At 44.6% G+C, this 21,011-nt stretch overlaps 2 protein-coding genes across 2 annotated transcripts in view; one reads left to right on the top strand and one right to left on the bottom strand.

Moving 5' to 3' along the window:
* Window positions 1–21,011, bottom strand: part of LeuRS-m (Leucyl-tRNA synthetase, mitochondrial) — a 125,301-nt gene that overhangs the window by 65,240 nt on the left and 39,050 nt on the right. The window lies entirely within an intron of this gene.
* LOC126545861 (large ribosomal subunit protein eL13-like) lies at window positions 268–11,171 on the top strand. Its single transcript, XM_050193873.3, has 4 exons — window positions 268–372; window positions 570–826; window positions 5,418–5,591; window positions 10,908–11,171. Exons 2-4 carry the CDS (start codon window positions 581–583, stop codon window positions 11,130–11,132), a joined length of 645 nt encoding a protein of 214 aa, XP_050049830.1. The 5' UTR covers window positions 268–372; window positions 570–580; the 3' UTR covers window positions 11,133–11,171.

Genomic DNA, 21,011 nt, shown 5'->3' with positions numbered 1-21,011 from the left:
TACTGCTCGTTTGCCGTCACATGTTTGCACGTCACAAAGTTAATCAAATAAGGTTACTCATCGCATTTAAATAGTCACCGGAGCGAAAGGTGCGACGGGTGGAGTGCACTTCGTCCTTCAAGTGCAACTATTAATTGTGCAACGTATCAATATTTAACGCACACAAAGCTTTACCAAGTTTTCGTACAATAAATTAACAAATTTGTAACTAAAATAATGTATTTTTTATGTTTGACAAAGTGCTGCACAGAATTTTGCTTCAAGGCTTCAAGCTTTGGCCATGGTTTGGGTGACACCATGTGTCTACGTCATTCCCACAATACCATTCGATTCTGCTCTCCTTTTTCATCGGATCGTGGCTGCTGCTACACGGTAGGAGTTTGTGTTTAAGTTGTAATCTTATTTAATCCTAAAATATTATTCAGATCGACTGTTATTGCTTTGTCTAGGTAGTACGTGTGACCACCGATTTGTGTTGTACGCAGTATTTTTATGACTGCTTTTAGCAATGTCGAGAAATTTTGTGGTGCGGTAAAGTGCGAGTTGTGTTGCATGTTGATCGTGTGCAGGTTCATTCGAGATGGCTCCTAAAAGGAACAACATGGTCCCTAATGGCCATTTTCATAAGGACTGGCAACGCTACGTGAAGACGTGGTTCAATCAGCCGATGCGGAAGAAACGCCGTCATGCACACCGCGTGAAGCGGGCTCGAGCCATCGCACCGAGACCCGTCAAGGGAGCCCTCCGACCTGTTATTAGGTGCCCGGGTTTCAAGTATAACACAAAACAACGTCTGGGCAAAGGTTTCACTCTTGAAGAGCTCAAGGTAAATATATGTGCCATTTCTACTGCTACTTGGAACATCCAGGCTTTTCACAAAAACTTCCGAAACCTGGGAGAACGCGCTTGCGTTTTGGCAGCGTCTGCACGCTAGGCTGCAACACAGAAAACAGCTAGGGTTGAACATTGATGTTTATCTACTTTGTTGTTTTACATTACTGCTGCGTTTGTGAGGCATTTTTCTTGAAACATACTTTGATTGTGGCAATATTGATTCAGCTTGCATTTGGGCAATGAATATTCATTTTAGTGGTGCAAATGCATTAGACCTTAACTTGAGGCTCTACTTGGAGTGCAGCTGTTGGGCTCCACTAATTTGTAGACGCTCATCGGGCTGCTCGCTCCTTTTCTTGCTTTAATCGTGCTACGTCTGAGCTTTAGCCTTGTGACCTCCATGGATAAAGCTCACAGTAGCATTTATGTGAATTTCACTGTATGGTGCGTTCGTTTTAAGAGCATTCAGCTGTTATATCTGCATTATCTGTTAACTGTAATTGGCTCTAGTGAAAGACCTTTTAATCTGCAGGTAAGCTTTGACCAAGTTCGAGGAAAATATACTTAGTCTTAATGCAGTTTACAAACAGTACAATGTTCAGAGATGTAACAGCTGGGGCTTATAGGATATGTTACTGCCAAACCATATACTGGAGACTAATTGTTGACATTTTGTTTGCGTACCTCAGCATGTATTGATTAGCTGTTGTGCAAGGGGCAAGCCTGCATTTTAAAGAACAGCCATGCACAAAGCTGCACTACTTTAAAGTTGCAACTAAAGGGTCCCTCACCAGGTTAGGGCATTGCCATTGACAAATGCAGTGTATAGATTAGTGGCGATGGTCTGCTAAAAATGTTGCACTGCACACCCCTTCTTTGAGCCATTCTGTCCTCCAGGATATATGGTGCGCACAGCCCCTGCAGCAGCCCACAAACTTAGGAACTCCCTTCCACAATACCAAGAAAAGCCACTTGTACCATGAGAAGCCAGGAAAAAGAAAAAGAAAAAACTTGTGTTGCCATTTTGAATTTTCTGTACCAGCTTGATGTGATGTCTTGGATTTTGAATGGGTCTGCTCTAGGCTAATAATCAAAAGAAGCCAAAGACAACTTGGCAATTCTCAAGAAATATCTTCTCCAGGCACTGTGCACATAGGTGCATGCCATGATTGTGCATCGAAAGCAAGTGTTGATGAAATTAATGGCACTTGAAGCATGTCGCAGACATCATGTAATACTGCTGATCTGACATGCTGGAGTGCTTTAGCAAGAAGAGTTGCAAGGCAGACGGCTGCATGTTCGTTTACCTTGTCAGACAAGCATGCCTTCATGTAGCGGGGTCATTTCTTTCGTTGTTTTTCACACTTAAAATATTTGGCATATTTTTCTAGTAGCTGAATAGTTTCTTTCCAAGTATGCTAGACATAATTGGCGCAGAGCTTAACCAGCCAAACAAAGAGCTACTAATGCTCTAAGCAAGTGTAAAACATTTTAAACATATACAAAAATGTGTTAACGATTACACTCCTGTGAAAAATTTACACCAGCAGCAAAGAATACATTTCGTTACTGCTGTGTGTGGTTGAGCTCTATGCCACCAGGTGGCTGCACCGTGCAGACCCATCACATCTGCGCTTCTGCTCATCCCGTGAAACGACACTGTCAAACGGCCAGGCCCTATCCCCCTGTGCTTGCAGTTACTGTAATATTGGACTCTCGAAACGCCATTGTAATCTTGGTAATCTTCCGGTGTAAAGTGACAGCCACAAACGCACAAATCCTGGCGCCAATTGGATAGCGTCAGTCTGATGTGCAGCAGCCACTCCGCTTGTCTGCTGCCTTGCAGAGGGGCATGATGTCACAGCTTGACATATTGCTAGTCGCTACGTTTGCAGTCCACAACGCAACAGTCTAGCCATAGTGCTCGCGAAAAGACCGACTGACCGCAGAGCTCACGTCAAAATGGAGCACGTAACACAAGCAGAAGACGCTCGCTGTGTGCTGGAAGTGCTTAAGTATAGTGAGAAATTGTTCTTGTGCATTCTCTTTCTGTTCCTTTCTTTTTATAGGAACAAATTAACTAACATTCCAACTATTACGAACATCATTTGTTCACCATAAAGGTGGAAAAATTTTCGGGGACTAGCCCTAGGCAGCTAGTCGGATAGCTCGCCCTACTGACGTCAATTGGGTGTGATTTATGTCATATGGGTAGGTGCAGCTGAAAATTCCACCGCTGCCTATCGCAGCAGTGTGCTGCGGTCGGCAGTGATGTACATTTTTAAAAACTTATAATAAATTACACGCTTTACGCAGAGCACTTAATGTGTCAATTAATGATCAGAAGAACCTGCTCTTAACGACTCAGTACGTTTGTACAAAATCTTTTCAGGGTCCCTTTAATAAGTAGCTGCTGCTGTTCATCAACTTTATGCTCTTTGCAGGAGCTATTAGAAGTGTTTTCAGATTGTAAATGTTTGATAAAATGGCTATTCTATGGTCTTCTATGCTGCTACATAGGACCTCACATAGAGTAGCAGCATAGGAAGCAACCAAGTGAGCCGGATCAAGTGTACCAAAATATTTTAATGTCCTGCATTCATGTGACCATCTTCTGCATCGTAACACTGTCACCTACTGAGAAGCGAAACTGAAACGGGCTGCAGAAAAGCTATTTAAAGCAATTGGAGGCTCACCAGTATTTGTCTCGAGTCAAAATCAAAATGATGTATTCAAGGTCCTGAAAAGCTTGCAATTCTGATTTTTAGCTGGACGTAGCAAATTTTGTTGGGACATCTGGCCACTAGGTTGGTGCAAGCTGCAAGTCAAGCTAGTCCAATTTTGTTACTTAGTAGGAATATGAGGTAACTATTAGAAATTGTGGAAAGTTCATTTCTATTAAAATGTAAGGGATAAGAGCCTCTGGTGAGAATGACTGATGCAAGTGTGAAGACTGCTCTGAATAATTCGGCTTGTTTAGAAGCTGCCGAGTTGACCAGACGTCCAATTGTGAGTGACATGCATGTATCAAAATATGTAAATAAGCCCCCCCCCCCTCCCCCTTATTTTTCCCAGTCAGATTTTGTGCAAACTATGTATTCCTTTGTTTAGAGATAAAAAAGATATTTAATATTCAATTCACCATTCGAACGCCTAGTTACTAGATTTATTAGCAGCGAGGACTTACGAGGTCGCCATCTGTCGGAAGCGCCTTGTTTGCATAGTATGAGGAATAATGTGGCACGCTCCTCATGGGTTTGGCTGTCGGTGCTCAATAAAAATGCCAGGCGGGAGTCCTCCTGGATATTTCTGTTTCTGTAAGTACTCTCAAAACAACGGAAGTTTTTTACTGTCAAAAATAATAACCTTGAACAAACAATGGTTTAGTCTTATCTCTACTGAATACGTACCGTGAACGCCCACTACGCGTGGTCACTGCAGTGGAGTCCCCTGAACCCCTTTCTTGCGTGAAATGTAGGCAATCACTGAGAGAAAACGATGTGAAATATGTTCTTGTAGTGGGCTGTCTGTATAACCAAATGGAGCATTATGGAATGAAGCCTCAATGCAGCGATCGCACGGGTTCACAGCAACCATGCATGTCCGCACACCATGCTGGAGTTTTAGGCCAAAGCATGTGAGCATTTGACAGTACACAAGCAATCATCATGCGTTTGGCAGGCATTCTCGGATCATGAACAGCAGGTTGCCATTATCCCTCAAGAGAAAAGTTTATAACAGCTGTGTCTTACCAGTACTCACGTACGGGGCAGAAACCTGGAGGCTTACAAAAAGGGTTCTACTTAAATTGAGAACGACGCAACGAGCTATGGAAAGAAGAATGATAGGTGTAACGTTAAGGGATAAGAAAAGAGAGAACAAATGCGAGTTAATATCTTAGTTGAAATCAAGAAAAAGAAATGGGCATGGGCAGGACACGTAATGAGGAGGGAAGATAACTGATGGTCATTAAGTGTTACGGAATGGATTCCAATGGAAGGGAAGCGTAGCAGAGGGCGGCAGAAAGTTGGGTGGGCGGACGAGATTAAGAAGTTTGCAGGGACAACATGGCCACAATTAGTACATGTCTGGGGTAGTTGGAGAAGTATGGGAGAGGCCTTTGCCCTGGAGTGGGCATAACCAGGCTGATGATGATGATGATGATGATGAAGCAATCATTGTTGCGTGGACGCTATCTGAGTGGTTCAAAAATAATTTTGTTCTAACTAGGGGCTTACTAGGCTAACTAAGCTTGCTTCCGAAGCAGCCAATGCGGCCGCTGTGTCCACGTGATCCCTCATGCCATGTCACGCCTACGGCAGCGCGAGCTTTTCCAGTGGTGGAGCTCACCGCCAATAAGGTTGAAGGTGGTTAACGATACATTTGCTGGTTAAATCGCTGATCTTTTCTCATGTACCATTTTTATAGTGTGTAATAAAGAAGCCTATTGTTGGCAACAGTGTTACAATGTGTCCAACATGGTTATTTTTTAGTCCTTCAAAGTGCGTTGTCAAGGTAAAAACTGCTACAAATTATAATTGCTAGTGTTTTACTCAAACCTAAAAGAAATATTTTTGAATTAGGCTGCCGGTATTGCCAAGAGGGTTGCCAGAACCATTGGCATTGCTGTGGACTACAGGCGTCGCAACAAGAGTGTTGAGAGCTTGCAGCAGAATGTGCAACGCCTTAAAGAGTACCGCTCGAGGCTGATCTTATTCCCACGCAAGGCTTCCAAGCCTGCCAAGGGTGATGCATCGGTATGTTCCTTTTGCTCCTTTACTCATTGTGCCTTGGTTTTGCATGTAGTATTCAATCATTTCATCTCTTATAACTGCTTGCAATAAGCCGGAAATACATACCATATAATCCGGAATTTAGGTCGAACCCTGGTTTCAAGGTAAATAAAGTTGGAAAAAGAAACCTTCAATGCTGTTGACTAGAGAGAGGATCCTTTGTTCAATATACCGTATTTATTTGAATTTAGGCCGATAGTTCTTTAAAATCTTATACCAAACTTTAGAGTCGGCTTAGGTTTGAGGATCTTAAAAAACTCGCCAGTTTGTAAGTGAAAATGATAAATATGATGCATAACTAGCACCCACTACAAACGTCAGTATCGCAGCCGCTACTAGCCGCGCCAGTGGCCAACTGAAGTACAGAGAGACATCGCCATTTTGGCCTATATCATATCAGCGTGTGGAGTGCCGTTATCATAATGGCACCATACAGGCGATGCCACTACGCTGTCGCTTTCAAACGAAAAGTTATGCTAGCTGCAGAGTTGTGCTAGCCGATCGCCAAACATTCAAGCCAGACTGGACTTCAGCATAGATGAGAAAAACATCCGTCGTTGGAGGGGGCAATGGGAGGCGCCTTTTTTGTGTGCCACAATGAGGTCACAGCAATTGGGAAGATAAGCGTGCAATAACAGGAGCTGTTCACTGAGATCGTGCAGTGTTTCGACGCATACAAGACGTGCCCCACTCTCTGCGCATGCATGGGCGCTCAGGCGCAAGCTTGCACGCACTCGCAAGCGTACGAAGCTAGCAGCGATGATGACGTGGTGTGAGCTTGGCATGTTCATATTAAATAAATACTGTTTTCATTTTGTGAACGTTGTCCTCACTTTTTTGTTCGGCCTACATTCGAGGCAAGTTTTATTTTTTCAGGCTTCGGACATTCGGGGGTCGGCTTAACATCGGGGCCGGCCTAGATTTGAGTAAATACAGTATATGCCCATTTGTTGTCTGACGAAAACCGCACGTGAACTGTCAAGATTTTCATTCAGGGACAGCGGCTATTCACTTATGACATCCTACAGTACATCATCAGTCATGTCCAAAGCATTCTTTATGCATGACTAGGCACACCCAGCACTGTCATCAGGCAATGATTGGCATACACTGGGCACCCGAGGTGCCCAGTGTGCCCAGTGCAGTTATCACAAAGCACTAAAAGCTCATCTGCTTTTGCAAATGCTATTCATCCAGTGAAAAGATAAGCATTTTCACTTCGTGAAGCAGCGCACTTACGAAAAATTAGTTAATAGTGGAGATAAAAATATTTGATGTCGCAATCCCATGATTTCATGAGGTGAGCGTCACTGCCAACATACCGTATTTACACGATTGTAAGTCGACCCCCCCATATCGCGTGACAGGAAAAAAAAAAAAAGGAGAGCATACCCGAGGGCGCATTCGATAACGAAAATTTATTAGTAGCTGACATGGTCACTGGACTACTCGTCTTCACTAGTGCTGCCATCGTCATCGTTGCTGCGGTCCCACAGCGCGTCGTGGTCCAGCAAAATTTCACATTTGGCAAACGACCGCCCCACAACATCGTGTGGAACAGCAGCCCACGCCGAATGCACCCAACCACACGCAGCCGTTAGGGAGGCTCTTTTGACAGGTCCAGTTGGCGTAATTTCGCGGTCTTCAGCCGCCAGCCACTCGTACTCATGGCAGAGCAGGTCCTTAAAAGGCGAAGGTCCGGGCTTGTTTCATGACCATGTCGCACTTCATTGGTAGGAACCGATCACGCATTTCAGCGACGTACGCCGCAAGCTTAGCCTACAGCTCCAGAAAGCGTCCAGACTTCAGCACGTGGGAAATTCCTCACTTGCCTTCACAGGTGGAAATTTCGCTTCGCTGCAGTCGCCGCTCTCGCTCCACTCGTTCAGAAACATCGAACTTGCGGCCCGCTGCGCAGTGATTTGTTTCTTCGGCGTAAAGGATGGTAGCCCTCTTGAACGCTGCTGTGAACGAGTACCGAACGATTAGTGGGCCTGGAGCACTCATGACGACCGGGGAGGCATAGAAGTAGCACAGGTGTTCTTTGGTAGCACGTAGCCGGCAGTCATGTGGAACGCGTCAAACCAATGCCAATGCCTTTCAACAGAGAAAGAGAAACCCGCGAGCGGTGTCTGCTCTTCCATTTACTACTGATACTCCCCGCAAGCACCGCCGTTCTGAGGGTGCCGCCGCAAATAGGAACAGCGGCGCTTTCATCAACTATCGACACCCCCCCCATGAGTGTTGCGTGCACTGTAAAAATCTAAAAAGTTTCCCTTCCGAAAAGCGAACAAACATGCGAGATAGCGAAAAGATACGGGTACGGCCATAGAGCAAACATAAAATTGTAACTACGTTGTAGCACCCGTTGGTCTCGCTTTCTTGGCGGGGCCATGTTTTGGTTTCGATTGTAAGTCGACCCCCCAACTTCAGACTTTCACATTTTAAAAAAGTGGCCGACTTACAATCGTGTAAATACGGTACACTGCACTAGCTGTCTAGCCTCCGCAAGCGAAATTCCTTCCCTGTGTTCTCTCATACCGGTGCTGGAAAGCCACGTAACAAGCCTTCTCGCTCTCTCTCTCTCTATATATATATATATATATATATATATATATTATTGCATTTTTGCTAAGTGGCGCACTTCTGGTGACAGCCTCGCATAGGAGCTGTTGCGTTTGGCTCATCACGGCACCCCGCAGCTACAGTGTTTGTGCGTGACAGGGCTAGAGCTTGTGCTCATACGCTTGTCTGTCTGTGCTAGTGGTGTGAACTGGCTTTGTCCTGCACCAGTTCGACCGACAGATAGCCATACCAACTTGTGCCTTATCAGTAAGTTTGCCAAGACATCTAACCAGGAGCAACCAGAACTCTTGCCATCTGTGTGCAATGACAAGAGTGCATGTCATGTGACCTTAGGTTTCGGATAGTTTGAGGCTAGTTGAATGTTCAAAACTAGCAGAAGTTAGCCGGACCAGATCGCTACAACACCTAGAAGCAGGGCAGCCAAAATTTATTTCTGAGCAGGCAGCCGTGGCAGAGCATGAGCAGACTATAGTCAGCTTCTTCCAGAATTGCATAATTATTATAGATATTCGAAAGCACATTTTCACTTAATTCAGCCTGTTTATTAAACATCAATAAATATACAAAGTAACAGCAGGAAGAAGCACTCATGCAAACACCCTTCTTGACTGATGTAAGCTAGTGGCCAATAGCAGTTGCATATGGGAATCTGCTATGTTACTAAATAATGCGTCCAGAAAAAAAAGTGAAGAGCAAGGTTCTTTTGAGAAGAGAGCGTTTGAAAGAAAGCTGGCTTCACACTCCACTTGCGAGATTCACACGCCGCACACGACTGCAAAATTTGGCTGATATCACAGAAGCATATGCCATCCACGGACGGTTTTTCACCATGCCCGAAGGGTGGTTCGGGGCCCCTATAAAGGGCCCCTCACCAGGTAGTGCCATTGTGAGCTGACAAGCGCACGCTAACGATTATGGCTGCTAAGTATTGCATCCCTGTGCACTGCAGAAATAGCTTAAATTGAAATCGGATGATGTTTGCCCTTCTCCTCACGGGCGCCATGCTCCCAGCCGGAGAGTAGACGTATATCGCACAAATGTGCCTACGTACATGGCAGTGCTGCGACGTCTCTCATAGCGGCATGCGACTTCGAGAATTATTCAAGGCAACAGCAGTTATTTGTTTGATCTGTTGCTATTGTAAAGTAATGAGACTGCCTGCCGCATGACACTGCAGTTGCCAGTAGTGTGCTCCCCGGAGGCGGGATTTGTGGTGGGGGTTCTAAGCTAAGTAATGCATCGGGCGGCAGTTGTGTCTGAGCTCTGATGCAGTGAGGATCTGAAGTGGCACTAGCTGTTTAAGATGGGGGCATTTCCCCCCCCCCCTCCCCTTTCTTCCCATCAAAAAAGAATGCTTACCCATAAGACTTCCATCAATTTGATTCCGGCCAAAGGTCCTGGCCAGTGCCCATACATTTCTATGGGTGCAAACTTTTATTTTCATCCTGAAATTGACCTTTGCCACAGAATTCGAACTTGGCTGGTCAGCACGTGTGCACATGATCCCAATGGTGACCTTAGTGGTGACTCAATAGCGACAGCGTCTGTCTTGACGGTGCTTGGGGTACAGTGATACAGTGAATGCATCGAACACTTCATCTCTCGTTGAAAATGCCTATCTATGGCCTGCCACAGGAGGATTTTAAAGGGGTCATGGTAGTTCACAATGATTTATTACACCGTTTGCCCAATTCCAGTTGCCCTCCTCCCTGTTTTATTGCAAGTGTGTGATGGCATTTCCATTGCATAGTGACCATGAACGGCAACAAGAAACTTCTCGAATAGCATAATGTGCCGCTTTCAATCTGTTTATGATTATGAAAGCAATACGAATTAGTTATTTAACACATTAAGCTAGCGGCAACAAGTGACATCACATGTTCTTGGCATTCTGGAGAAGTGCATGTGTCGCAGGAAAAACTAGCGAAGTGGTTAGTCTAAGCATGGGCTGCCATTATGTTGGTGATTGTTGTGGAGTCATTTGATAAATGCTGAATATCAGACATGCAATGGACAGTACAGAGGACCACATATTGTGGTTCTACATAGACAACAAGTGTGCTGTCTGGAAGTGATGACAGTATACATTGTGTAAATTAATATACATTCTGTCAAGGTAAAGTTTGCTGGTATCATATTTTTATTATTGCCAGAATCGAAAGCATGCTACATTTTGCTTGCTATAAGTTGGGTATGCATTTTCTTTCTACTTTGTTTAGAAGCTTTAATGTCATTTCTGCATTAGATATGCGCTTTGAACCCACTAATAGTTGGCGCACATATGATTTGTGGGCATGTTAGAAAGTTTTTGGTCGTTCTATTTATTTTTTCCTGCCTCTTGTTTAATTCAATCAATTTCATCACTTCTGTCATGGTTGAATTAATGAAGTTGACTGTATTCCGGTTCTTTAGGGATAAAGCATTTTTGCGCATGCAGGTGCTTAGGTGCTGCGGTGCCCATGGTATCCTGTGCTCCTCCTTGTTAGACCACTTGCAGGGGTCTGAGGCCTCTCCCAAAGATCCATGATTACCCCTGTTGCCTATCATTTTCCTGCAAAAGTTCCAAAGTTGTGATAAAATGAGATATGCATGGTTTGCTTATGTTCATTGCTTTTGTGTGTGTGTGTGAGAGAGAAATAGGTAAAAAGAGATTGACATGACGCACTTGTGCATTTTTCCTTTTCCGTTACACAGGCGGAAGAACAGAAGCTTGCAACACAGCTGAAGGGAGTGGTTATGCCACTGAGGAAGTCTACTCACCGGGAGAAGCCTAGAGTGCCAACAGAGGAAGAAAGGAAATACTGCGCCTATGTGCATCTACGGCAAGCAAAGGCCAAGGCACGCCTCTGGGGCAAGCGTGCAAAGAAGGCTCGTGAGGCAGCAGAGAGCATGGAAGCCCAGGCTCCAAAGAAGGCTTAGCTCAACTTTGGCGTCTAACAGTAAAGGAAATTGTCAACATGTGGTGGTCTTCCTTGTGCCCAATGGGAGGGGGAATGGTCTGTCTACAAAGTCAAAAGGGTCGATACATGGCAGCCTGCATATTTGTCGGAATGCTTGCTAATTGCAAACATAATATGCTGTTACATGGTCTTGCATGTGGGTGGAAGTACAGTATTCCTTGTTTTAATGCTAATGCATTATATGCCTCATAATGCGAAAATCCGTCAGCGCTGTGACCAATAGACAGCACCAAATATGGCCGGCAGTGCACAGTAAAAACGCGTCAAGTGCTTGGATTGACATCAAATCTCTCTGGGAGGTTCCCGTAAACAAAGTAAATTAATTGCTTTGAAAAAAAATTGGTGCATTTCTGTCTGGGTGGAAATAAAACCTGGGCTGCTATTTTATAGAGATGCTTTTTGCCTTTTGGCGCTTTTCGTGTTCGCGAGTGGCTGCATTTGATGCTCCACCCAGAGTGGAGAGTCTCTCGACCACTCACGAACGTGAAAAGCGCCAAAAGGCATTGGCATCGAAAAAGGCATCGCTACAAAATCGCGGTCCTGGGTTTCCAGGCTGCCTGGTGCATTCGTCATTGCACAGATAGCTGTTGACCCTGTAGCTAGTGTAATGCCAGAAATGCATGCAAAAATATTGCCAGTTATAACCTTTTTAAAGGTGGCCCTTTCAAAATACTTGCCAAAGGGAGCTTAGCTTCTTGTGTAAGGCTTCTTTGCAAGGCAACCCTGCATATTGCAAAGATCTGAGATCGTGGTCACTAACTGTTGACACCCACACTGGTCAGCCAGGTCCAGTACTCAAACCACACAATGATCAGGACTTGCTGAAAGCTGGGTGCACGCTGCATAAACGTGTCTTTCACTCTGCCCTTCTCCACATTCCACACAAATAGTAAGCTCAGTACCATGCTTTCACTTCTGTTAGGATACACAGCACCCTTTGTGTGTGTGTGTTTCCACGTGGCCCCCTGCCCTCCAATTTCTGTGGCATAGACGTTGCCCTTGTACACACACCCTACTCTAAGAAAATTGTGCATTTTTCATATTTGTCATATTAAAATCAAGTAATTTGTGATTTGCTGCATGTTCACGAAATTAAGGGAGGATGCACATTTTGCATCGTAAAAAGGGGGCTTAAGTTACATGCGTGATTAATTTTTTTTTTTAAATCAAATTTTCAGTTTGCATAGCTTTTTCTGATTCTGAAGTAGCTTCTCCAAATACCACATAAAAACTAAAAAATCGGCCAAGGTGGCAAAAAGTCTTGCAGAAATTGCAAAAGAGCTTTTCTCTAAGCCGTAACTAATGGCACAACCGAGTAATGCCACCTTGCAAGGCCTTTGAGTGGCCGCGCCTGCAGCGCAACTTGTGTGCTTTGCGATTAGTCTCCTTGGCGCGATCTTCACAGGTGCGTCTGCTACATGTACCTCCAGACATACCTGCGTGTCATGTTTGTCTGCATCTGTGGAGCAGTTTCAGAAGCTAATTTCATTGGTGATATGCGCTTCTTGACATCTCTGCTCACCGTGTTCATCAGTACTCGCAGAGCATAGCTTCAGAAGCTGATTTCACTAGTGATTATGGGTTGGCAAGCGAAGTTCATCATCAGGCTACTTTATGTCCACTGCAGGATGAAGGCCTCTCCCTGCGATCTCCAATTACCCCTGTTCTGCGCCAACCGATTCCAATAGCGCCTGCGAATTTCCTAATTTCATTGCTCCACCGCGTCTTCTGCTGTCCTTGACTGCGTTTCCCTTCTCTTGGTACCCATTCTGTAACACTAATGGTCCAACGGTTTGACCTGCCCAGCTCCATTTTTGTCTCTTAATGTCAATTCGAGTATTGGCTATACCCGTCTGCTCTCTGATCCAAACTGCTCTCTTTCTCTCTCTTAACGTTATGCATAGCATTTTTCGTTCCAGTGCTCTTTGTGCATTCCTTAACTTGTTTTTGAGCTTCGTTGTCCATCTCAGTCTCTGCCCCATATGTCAGCACCGGTTAAATGCACTGATTTATACACCTTCCTTTTTAATGATAATGGTAAGCTTCCAGTGAGGAGCTGACAATGTCTGCTGTATGCAATCCAACCCATTTTTATTCTATGAATTTCCTTCTCATGATCAGGGTTCCCTGTGATTAGTTAACCTAGGTAAACGTACTCCTTCACAGATTCTAGAGGCTGGCTTGTGATCTTGAACTCTTGTTTCCTTGCCCAGTTATTTATCATTTGTCTTCTGCATATCAATCTTCGGCCCCACTCTTATACTCTCCCTGTTAAGATCCTCAATCATTTGTTGTAACTCATCCACAGTGTTGCTGAATAGAACAATGTCATCGGCAAACCGAAGGTTACTGAGGTATTCGCCATCGATACTTACTCCTAAACCTTCCCAATTTAACAGCTTGAATACTTCTTCCAAGCACGCAGTAAATAGCATTGGAGAGATTTTGTCTCCTTGTCTGACCCATTTTTTTATAGGTATGTTCCCACTTGTGTAAAATTAAAGTAGCTCTGGAACCTCTGTAGATGTTTTCCAAGGTATTTACGTAAGTGGTCTGTACTCCTTGGTTATGTAATACCTCTATGACTGCTGGTATCTCTACTGAATCAAGGTCCTTTTTGTAATCTATGAAAGCCGTAGAGAGAGGCTTATTGTATGTGCGGATTTCTTGATTACCTGATTAATGACATGGGCGAGATTCATTGTAGAGTATCCCTTCCTGAAGCCATCCTGTTCCCTTGGTTGACTAAAGTCCAGTGTTGCCCATATTCTATTGCAAATTGTCTTGGTGAATATTTTATATAATATTGGGAGTAAGCTAATGGGCCTATAATTTTTCAATTCTTTGTCTTCCTTTTTGTGGATTAGTATAGTGTTTGCATTCTTCCAGTTTTCTGGGACCCTTGCAGTCAATAGACACTTCATATATAGAACCGCCAGTTTTCCAAGCATTATGTCTCCTCCATCCTTGATTAAATTGACTGTTATTCCATCTTCTCGTGCCACTCTTCCTTGTTTCATGTCTTGCAAGGCCCTTTTGACCTCATTGCTAGTTATAGGAGGAGTTTCTGTTCGTTACTGTTTCTAGTAGATGTATCCAGACTCCTCTGGGTATTGTACAGGTCAGTATAGAATTCTTGCACAGCCTTTACTATTCAGTTCAACATTGTGCATACTTACAGCACTCGTAAGCAAAAAAAGACTGCTGGCGAAAGGATGCCTACGAGTATCTGTGATTTTGTTCAGGAGCCTCTACTGAGCACTTCACATGTGGACAGAACTCTTATGAGTGTTAGCGATTCCGTTCAGGAGGCGCTATTGGGCACTTGCACATAGCCAGAAGCATCCAGCAATTGCAACTTGGATTCTTGCCTGGGCTCTTCATGCAATGTTGCCATGCAATCCACAAGCACCAGTGGCACCATTCAGGTGTGCCAGAAGCGACATTTTGTATCAGTGGAAACATCTCAGGAAGTCTCTGCAAAAGTACCAGCAAAGTTAGTAAGTTCCATGTGTGTGACCACACGGAAAATAGTATTGACTGGTGAGGTTGCGATGCATGCCATTACGGAACAAGCAGACAAGTTTGTTATCGTACAAGTCGCAGCTTTGAATGCTCTTCTCGGCGATGCTCAGTGGCAACAGACCTCCCAACCAGGACATTCAGTTCAGCTGGGAACAAGACGGGTTAGCAGTTATACTCGCATGCGCTTTCTACGGTGCCATCACGAAGGAGTGGTCATCGCCACGGATGGAAGGTCGTAAAATTTTTGATGTAAACATGAGGGCTGTACAGGCTGTTAAAGGCATTTGCACAGGGGCAACAGCTTTGTCCAATTGCAGGTCGGTAATGTCTCCCATTGGGGGTTGTATCACAAGACCTCTCAAACATTTGCAGTCAGAGTTCAGACATTCCAGCAAGTCAGTTGCTGCCAAGGGTTTTTTTTTTTTTTTTTCCTGGTGCTGTGTCAGCACTGTGCAGTGCTTACAATATGGACTCTGCTTTCAATAATGTCACAGTGGTCTGATTGGATGTGCTTGGCACGTTGCATGTCCCACTAGGTGTCGACACCATTGCTGAATTTTATGCTGGTGGTGCTCAACTAGTTTTGTAAAACTGGTGCCATGGTTTCGCAGTGCCCCCCTCCAAAGAAAATGTGATGGAAGGTCATGAGGATTGGAAGGCACTAAGCATAGCCACCAAACAGACGCAGTTTTGCCACAAACACACTCACCGTCGCGTGGGATATACATCGGACGCCTGGTAGCCTCCAGGAGTTTGTAAGGCTATGGCAGTGAAAGCTGGTGGCGTCATTTAGCAACGCCGGCCACATAGAAGTCCCGAAACGGTCATATCACCAGGGTGTTGGTGATGAATCATCACTAAGCATAGCCACCAAACAGATTCAGTTTCGCCACAAATGCACTCACTGTCGCATTGGATATACATCTGATGCCTGGTAGCCTCCAGGGTGCTTGCACTGCACAGGCTTCGCGTAAAGCCCCTCCATCCACGCACCACTGCCGCTTTTGCTAGTCGGCGAAAACGTGTATAGAGGAGCTTTAGCTTCGCATGCTTGCTATCGCTGTCGTACATGCTCAGAAGCAGTGGCAGCTCCACCATAGCCGTACAAACTTCTAGCTGGCCTCCGACATGGAGCCGGTCAAATGCGACGTGAGAAACAAGAATTACAGATTACTGGCTAAAGAAGGTCTCATAGTGTGAGGGATACGCTATACAATTTTTATGTTATTACCTTCGTTAATTAGGTTTCAGAGCAGAAGTATAGTTCTTTTTTTTTTTTCATGTCGATTTCTTGACGCACATACGTAAACGTGTTTAGTGCACATGATGAGGGAATTGAGCTGTTATAGTTCTTATTTGTGCCAGTTTATGGTTGTCAGGCTTGCTTCTCTCAAAGTTTCCTCTGGCCTTTGAATTCTGTTGATAAAGGCCATATTATCCAACTAAAGATAAAACAGTTCTGAGGTGCATGCACCACCTTGTCTGTATCACCTTCTTTAGCTCGGAGGCTCCTTGTTCTTGTTCCCTAGTTAAATGGCGCAACCCACTCTGGGGGATTGGCGATGAATCGGATGGTGAAGGAACTGTTAGCATTTTTTTTTTAATAAGGGTGAAATGAAATAAGTATCTTGCAAATGGGATTTAAAGTCTACTGTTATAGGTATGAATAATCAATTATCTAGAAATTTTGTGAACATTTGAGGTATTTAGAAAAATTCTAACAATACAATTAGTTTTGTCTTGCGCATAAAGATGCAGAGGGCTTCACAAACGTTCCTGTGGCTGTAACCCAGGGCGGTAGCCCCATAGGAAAGAGTTAAAGGAAGAGTCAAATTCAAGCCAAGCTTTTGGAAGGGTTCTAAAATTTTTTCTGTTGAATAATGAAACGGCAGCATGTCAAGAAGTGTTCCAGGGATTCACTCTCATTGCATAAAGGGCACATGGGCGATATAGCCAGACCAGATCTGTGGAGGTAAAAGTTCAGTGGGGGGGGGGCTCTTCACATTAGTCTTGTAATCGTTACTTCAATTTTTCTAGAGGATCATCATTTGTTCCAAGAAAACAGATGCGGGAAATCAGATGTTGCCAATGATAATTGCGCAAACTTTCTTGTAATTACTGTATTACATATATAAGGCTGTAAGAACGTAATTACTGTATCTAGGACACTAGTATTCAGGATACCCCTGGGGAAATTAACTAAAGTGAGTGGGATGAGACCTGGAATAGAAATGTCTATAGCTAGAATTTTGCTTTCTGAAGTTGTAAGTTGGTAAGCCATTTCAGCCCAATGCGCACCTTTTGAAGAGGTAAAGATAGCTAAGCCGCCACCACGAGAGGGACGGTCCAAGCGAAATGTTTGGTAATTTTTTAGATCAAATGCTTTTTCTGCTGATAACCAGGATTTTTGCAATGCAATGATATCTGGTGAGTGTTGGCTATAGGTGTAATATAAGTCAACAGCAGCGGAATAAATGGAACGGCAATTCCATTGTAATACTTTAGGCGTACTTATGTTTTGCTAAGACCAGCAGCAGAAACTGCCTTGTCGAGGATGCTATCCTTAAACAATATCTTTTTGGGAAATATTCTCCTTCTGGCACTTTTTAAAAAAAGTCTTCATGTTAGGTGTCATTGTAGATCCCTGCGCGGCGTTTAAGAGCATGGGAGTCAATCTCCATGTACGTTTCTTGCAAGCCATAATCTGAGCTCCAATCTGATTCCTGTTCTGCATGATACACAGGAGAGGTCTCATTAGGTCAAAGTTTAGAGGGGCCTGGGTTGGATGTTTTTGCATCATTCACATATGAAGGCACTGAAAGTTTAGAGGCTTAGGTACGTGGACATTCACCTGAAGGAGTTGAGTCATTTGGGTGGTAACTATTTGTGCTAATACTCCAATAGGCTCACAAATAGATTTTCCATTGCCTTCTGCGTTGCCCTCTCAACTGCCGAAGCTATGACGAGGAAGTGGGGCTGCATGAGATAGTCTACTTGTTGCACTGGCATACCCGCGAGATCCCTCTGCAATGATTGAACGGGCTTCCTGTCCTGAGCATCTTTGTTCAATTATTTCCAAAATTTCTAATTCCTGTGCTCTCGCAGAGCAGTTAGTATGGTCAGCTGAGTGAGAACCACTGCAGAGACCGCAGGCACCGATTACGGGGGGGGGGGCTGAGCCGCCCCCCCCCCACACACACACACGCGCGCACACCTAAAGTGCCATTACGAGAGCTTTGCCACCTACATGATTTGAGGTTTCTTTTGACTTTCCTCGACCTTTTCATGTGAAATTTTACTGGGGCTGTTAGCTTACTGTATCATTGTTGGCGCGGACGTGCACGGCTTTTAATTCATACTTTCGCTTTATTTCTGCAAATCCTGACAATAGGAAGACACGCGCATTAGAAGCACTATAGCGGCGGCTGCCTTGTCCGTATTTTCTCACTTCAACATTCTTTTAAATTTTTACTGTAAACACCCTGCACATACACAACATATTTAAGTATGCACACTGGACAAAGCTTATTATATTTTTCAAACACATGGAGGTAGCCAATGAGAAATTATTTCTAAAGGTATGGATAGCGTATGCCTTGAGAATAAATATCTTGCTATATGTTCACCACGCTTCAAATTATTTTTATTTATTTATTTATTTATTTATTTATTTATTTACACAATACTACAGGCCAGTAATTTGGCCCTAGCAGGAGGGGGGCTACAAAGGATACATACAATGTAACGAAGATCAATAGAACACGAAGACCGTAGCAATGTTCAACCATCGAAGTTTACAATATGAGACTCGGGCACCTTCATAAAGTCGGCGGATTCAAAAATCTGTCTGGGCAAATTGCATTGCGTGCTTTTTTTTGCTCATGAAAAAAAAAAAAAGAAACCTAGACTTCAGTGACCCCTTCGGCAGTCTTTTATCAATGGTGTGTGTGAAATGCACGTGAATGTTGTCTCGGTATTGCTTCTCTTTCCAGTAAGCAATGCTAACGACTCATTAAAAAAAACATTTTAATAATTTACAACATTTACTAGGGATTGAAACATCGTCAGTTGCACACAGAGCTCATAAATATGCACAGGGTGTCCCAATTAACTATCATGCTCCAAGGTTTAAAAAAAAGAGCCATGCGTTACTCGAAGAAGACTTAGTGCATATTGTTTACAGTACAGTGGAGTAGCTGCCAGTAATCTTCTCGTTACTGAGATTTAATTAGGGAAGTGTAATTAATCAACTCGAGACATACTATCCTAATTATCAATGTCAATGAGGCATTTGAAGGCACAGCCAAGGGACATCTAACCGGTATTTTCAGCGACGTACTAATTGGGTACCAACTTTTTCTCGTCTGATAAGTAACCACTGCGAAAACTGGAGAATACCGCGTGACTTCGCTCCCACCCGGATCGTAAAGCAGCGCCCTCAAACAGGCTCCCTCTGAGTAAAGGAAATAAAGAAAAACATCGTGATGAAGCTGGTGCCTTATCCGCCGCGCCCCTGGCCGAAGTAACACGTCGCGTTGTGATAGCTGTTGTCATAGTGTAGATAAAGTGCACGGATCTTCCTTCTTTTCTTTTTTTTTTTTTTGCCACAAAAATCGCATCACAAAAGTGCGATGGTTTAAAAGTACACTAAAGGCAAATGCTAACTCGACGTGGACCGCTTAAAGGGACACTAAAGGGGAAAATGATTTCGTCTGCATCAGTAAATTACCGTTCTACAACACCAAAATCACCACTTTTACAACGATAAGACGTTTGGTAAGCCAGAAAAAGTGCAAGAACGAAATACGGGTGGCGACGCCTACTTAAGTTCTCGCACCTGAAGGCTGTGACGTCTTTGATTTTGATGGCATCTTCTAGGGCCTACTAATTATATATAGCGGTACAGATTGACTACATTGTGTTCCAAAGGAACCAAATATTACACATTGCAAGTTTCGGGAACCTTTATTCAGCCAACGCGGCCCAAATACGAAAACATACTTTGGAATCCCTGACGTCACGCTGACGTACAGGCGCTGGGGTTTCGGCGCGAAATTCAAATACTGTTACTTGGACCTTCATTTTCTCATTTAATAATCAAAATATTTTTTTTTTTTTGAAATGACTGCCTGCGGGGTTCTCAAACAATGCTTCATTAGTCTAAACTGATTTATTGTTTCGCTTTAGTGTCCCTTTAAGTACCGTTGCGGAAACCTCGCAACACTTGTTTTGAGCCAAGAAAATACTTAGTTTACGAGAAAATTGCATCTGAAGCGTCCGAATCAAAGACTTCAAGAACAGCAAAATCACACCCAAATACCTCAAATGGATCCCGGCACATGCGGGAGAAGTAACCGCGAATGCCCCTCCCAACCTCAACGAGAAGGCCCACCGAGCCGCGCGAGAACTAACTCACCGCGGCTCGGACAGTGACGTCCCAACACCCCGCAACCCCCGGGAAAGGGGGAGGGACTGCGGCGGAGGCGATGGAGAACACGGAGGAGGCGACAACGACGAGGTAGCGATAAAAGATGACAGGGTGGTCACATACCACGACATACTGACACACTATACGAAACAAAAAGAAGCATACCCACAAACAACTGGGCAGGTCTCAAGAAACAGATTGGAGAAGGTTGCAAACCAGAACGTTTCGAAACCCAGCACAGAATAAATTCAAGACAAAACCCAGACGCGAGCTGCAAGCTCTGCAAGCATGAACACGCAGACATGGCACACATCTTATGGAAATTTACAGAGATCAGATCAATATATGTAGAAGACAAAATAGAACCGGACCTTCTCGAGGAGCGACGGCCAGTGGGGTAGCTAGGTCGTCTGGCACCCGGGGCCCATAGGTCTTCTGTCACCCCCCTCCGCGGGTGTAGCCGGCGGAAAGAGGGGTATCTTCAGACGTATATGACACCCCCCCCCCCGCCCCCTCACTGGCCCCTTGCACCCGGGGCCCATGGCCCCCCGGCCCCCCCTGTTGTTACGCCACTGGCGACGGCTAAGCGCTCTGACTAGCTCGGAACTACACGACCAACTATGGGCAATCCAGCGGGCCAGCGGGCCCGGGCAGCGGTGGAAAGGCTAGCTATGCCTCACCGCACATAATGCCCGGGTGGCCTAAGCCCGGGCTGGCAGCCTCGCAGGTCCTTTTCTCATTAAATTTTTTCCCCTCCGTCCGTCCGAATACCTTTTTTGAAGTTCAAGTCTCCGGCTACCTAACCGGGAAGAGTGGTGACTTTGCATACGCCATCACCACCCTTTTCTACCTTCGGTGGGTAAAATGGGACCCGACAGATGCCGG

This window comes from Dermacentor andersoni, chromosome 1 (assembly GCF_023375885.2).
Source record: "Dermacentor andersoni chromosome 1, qqDerAnde1_hic_scaffold, whole genome shotgun sequence".
NCBI lineage: Eukaryota > Metazoa > Arthropoda > Arachnida > Ixodida > Ixodidae > Dermacentor > Dermacentor andersoni.
Note: the sequence above shows the minus strand (reverse complement) of the source record. Positions and strands in the feature narration are given on the sequence as shown.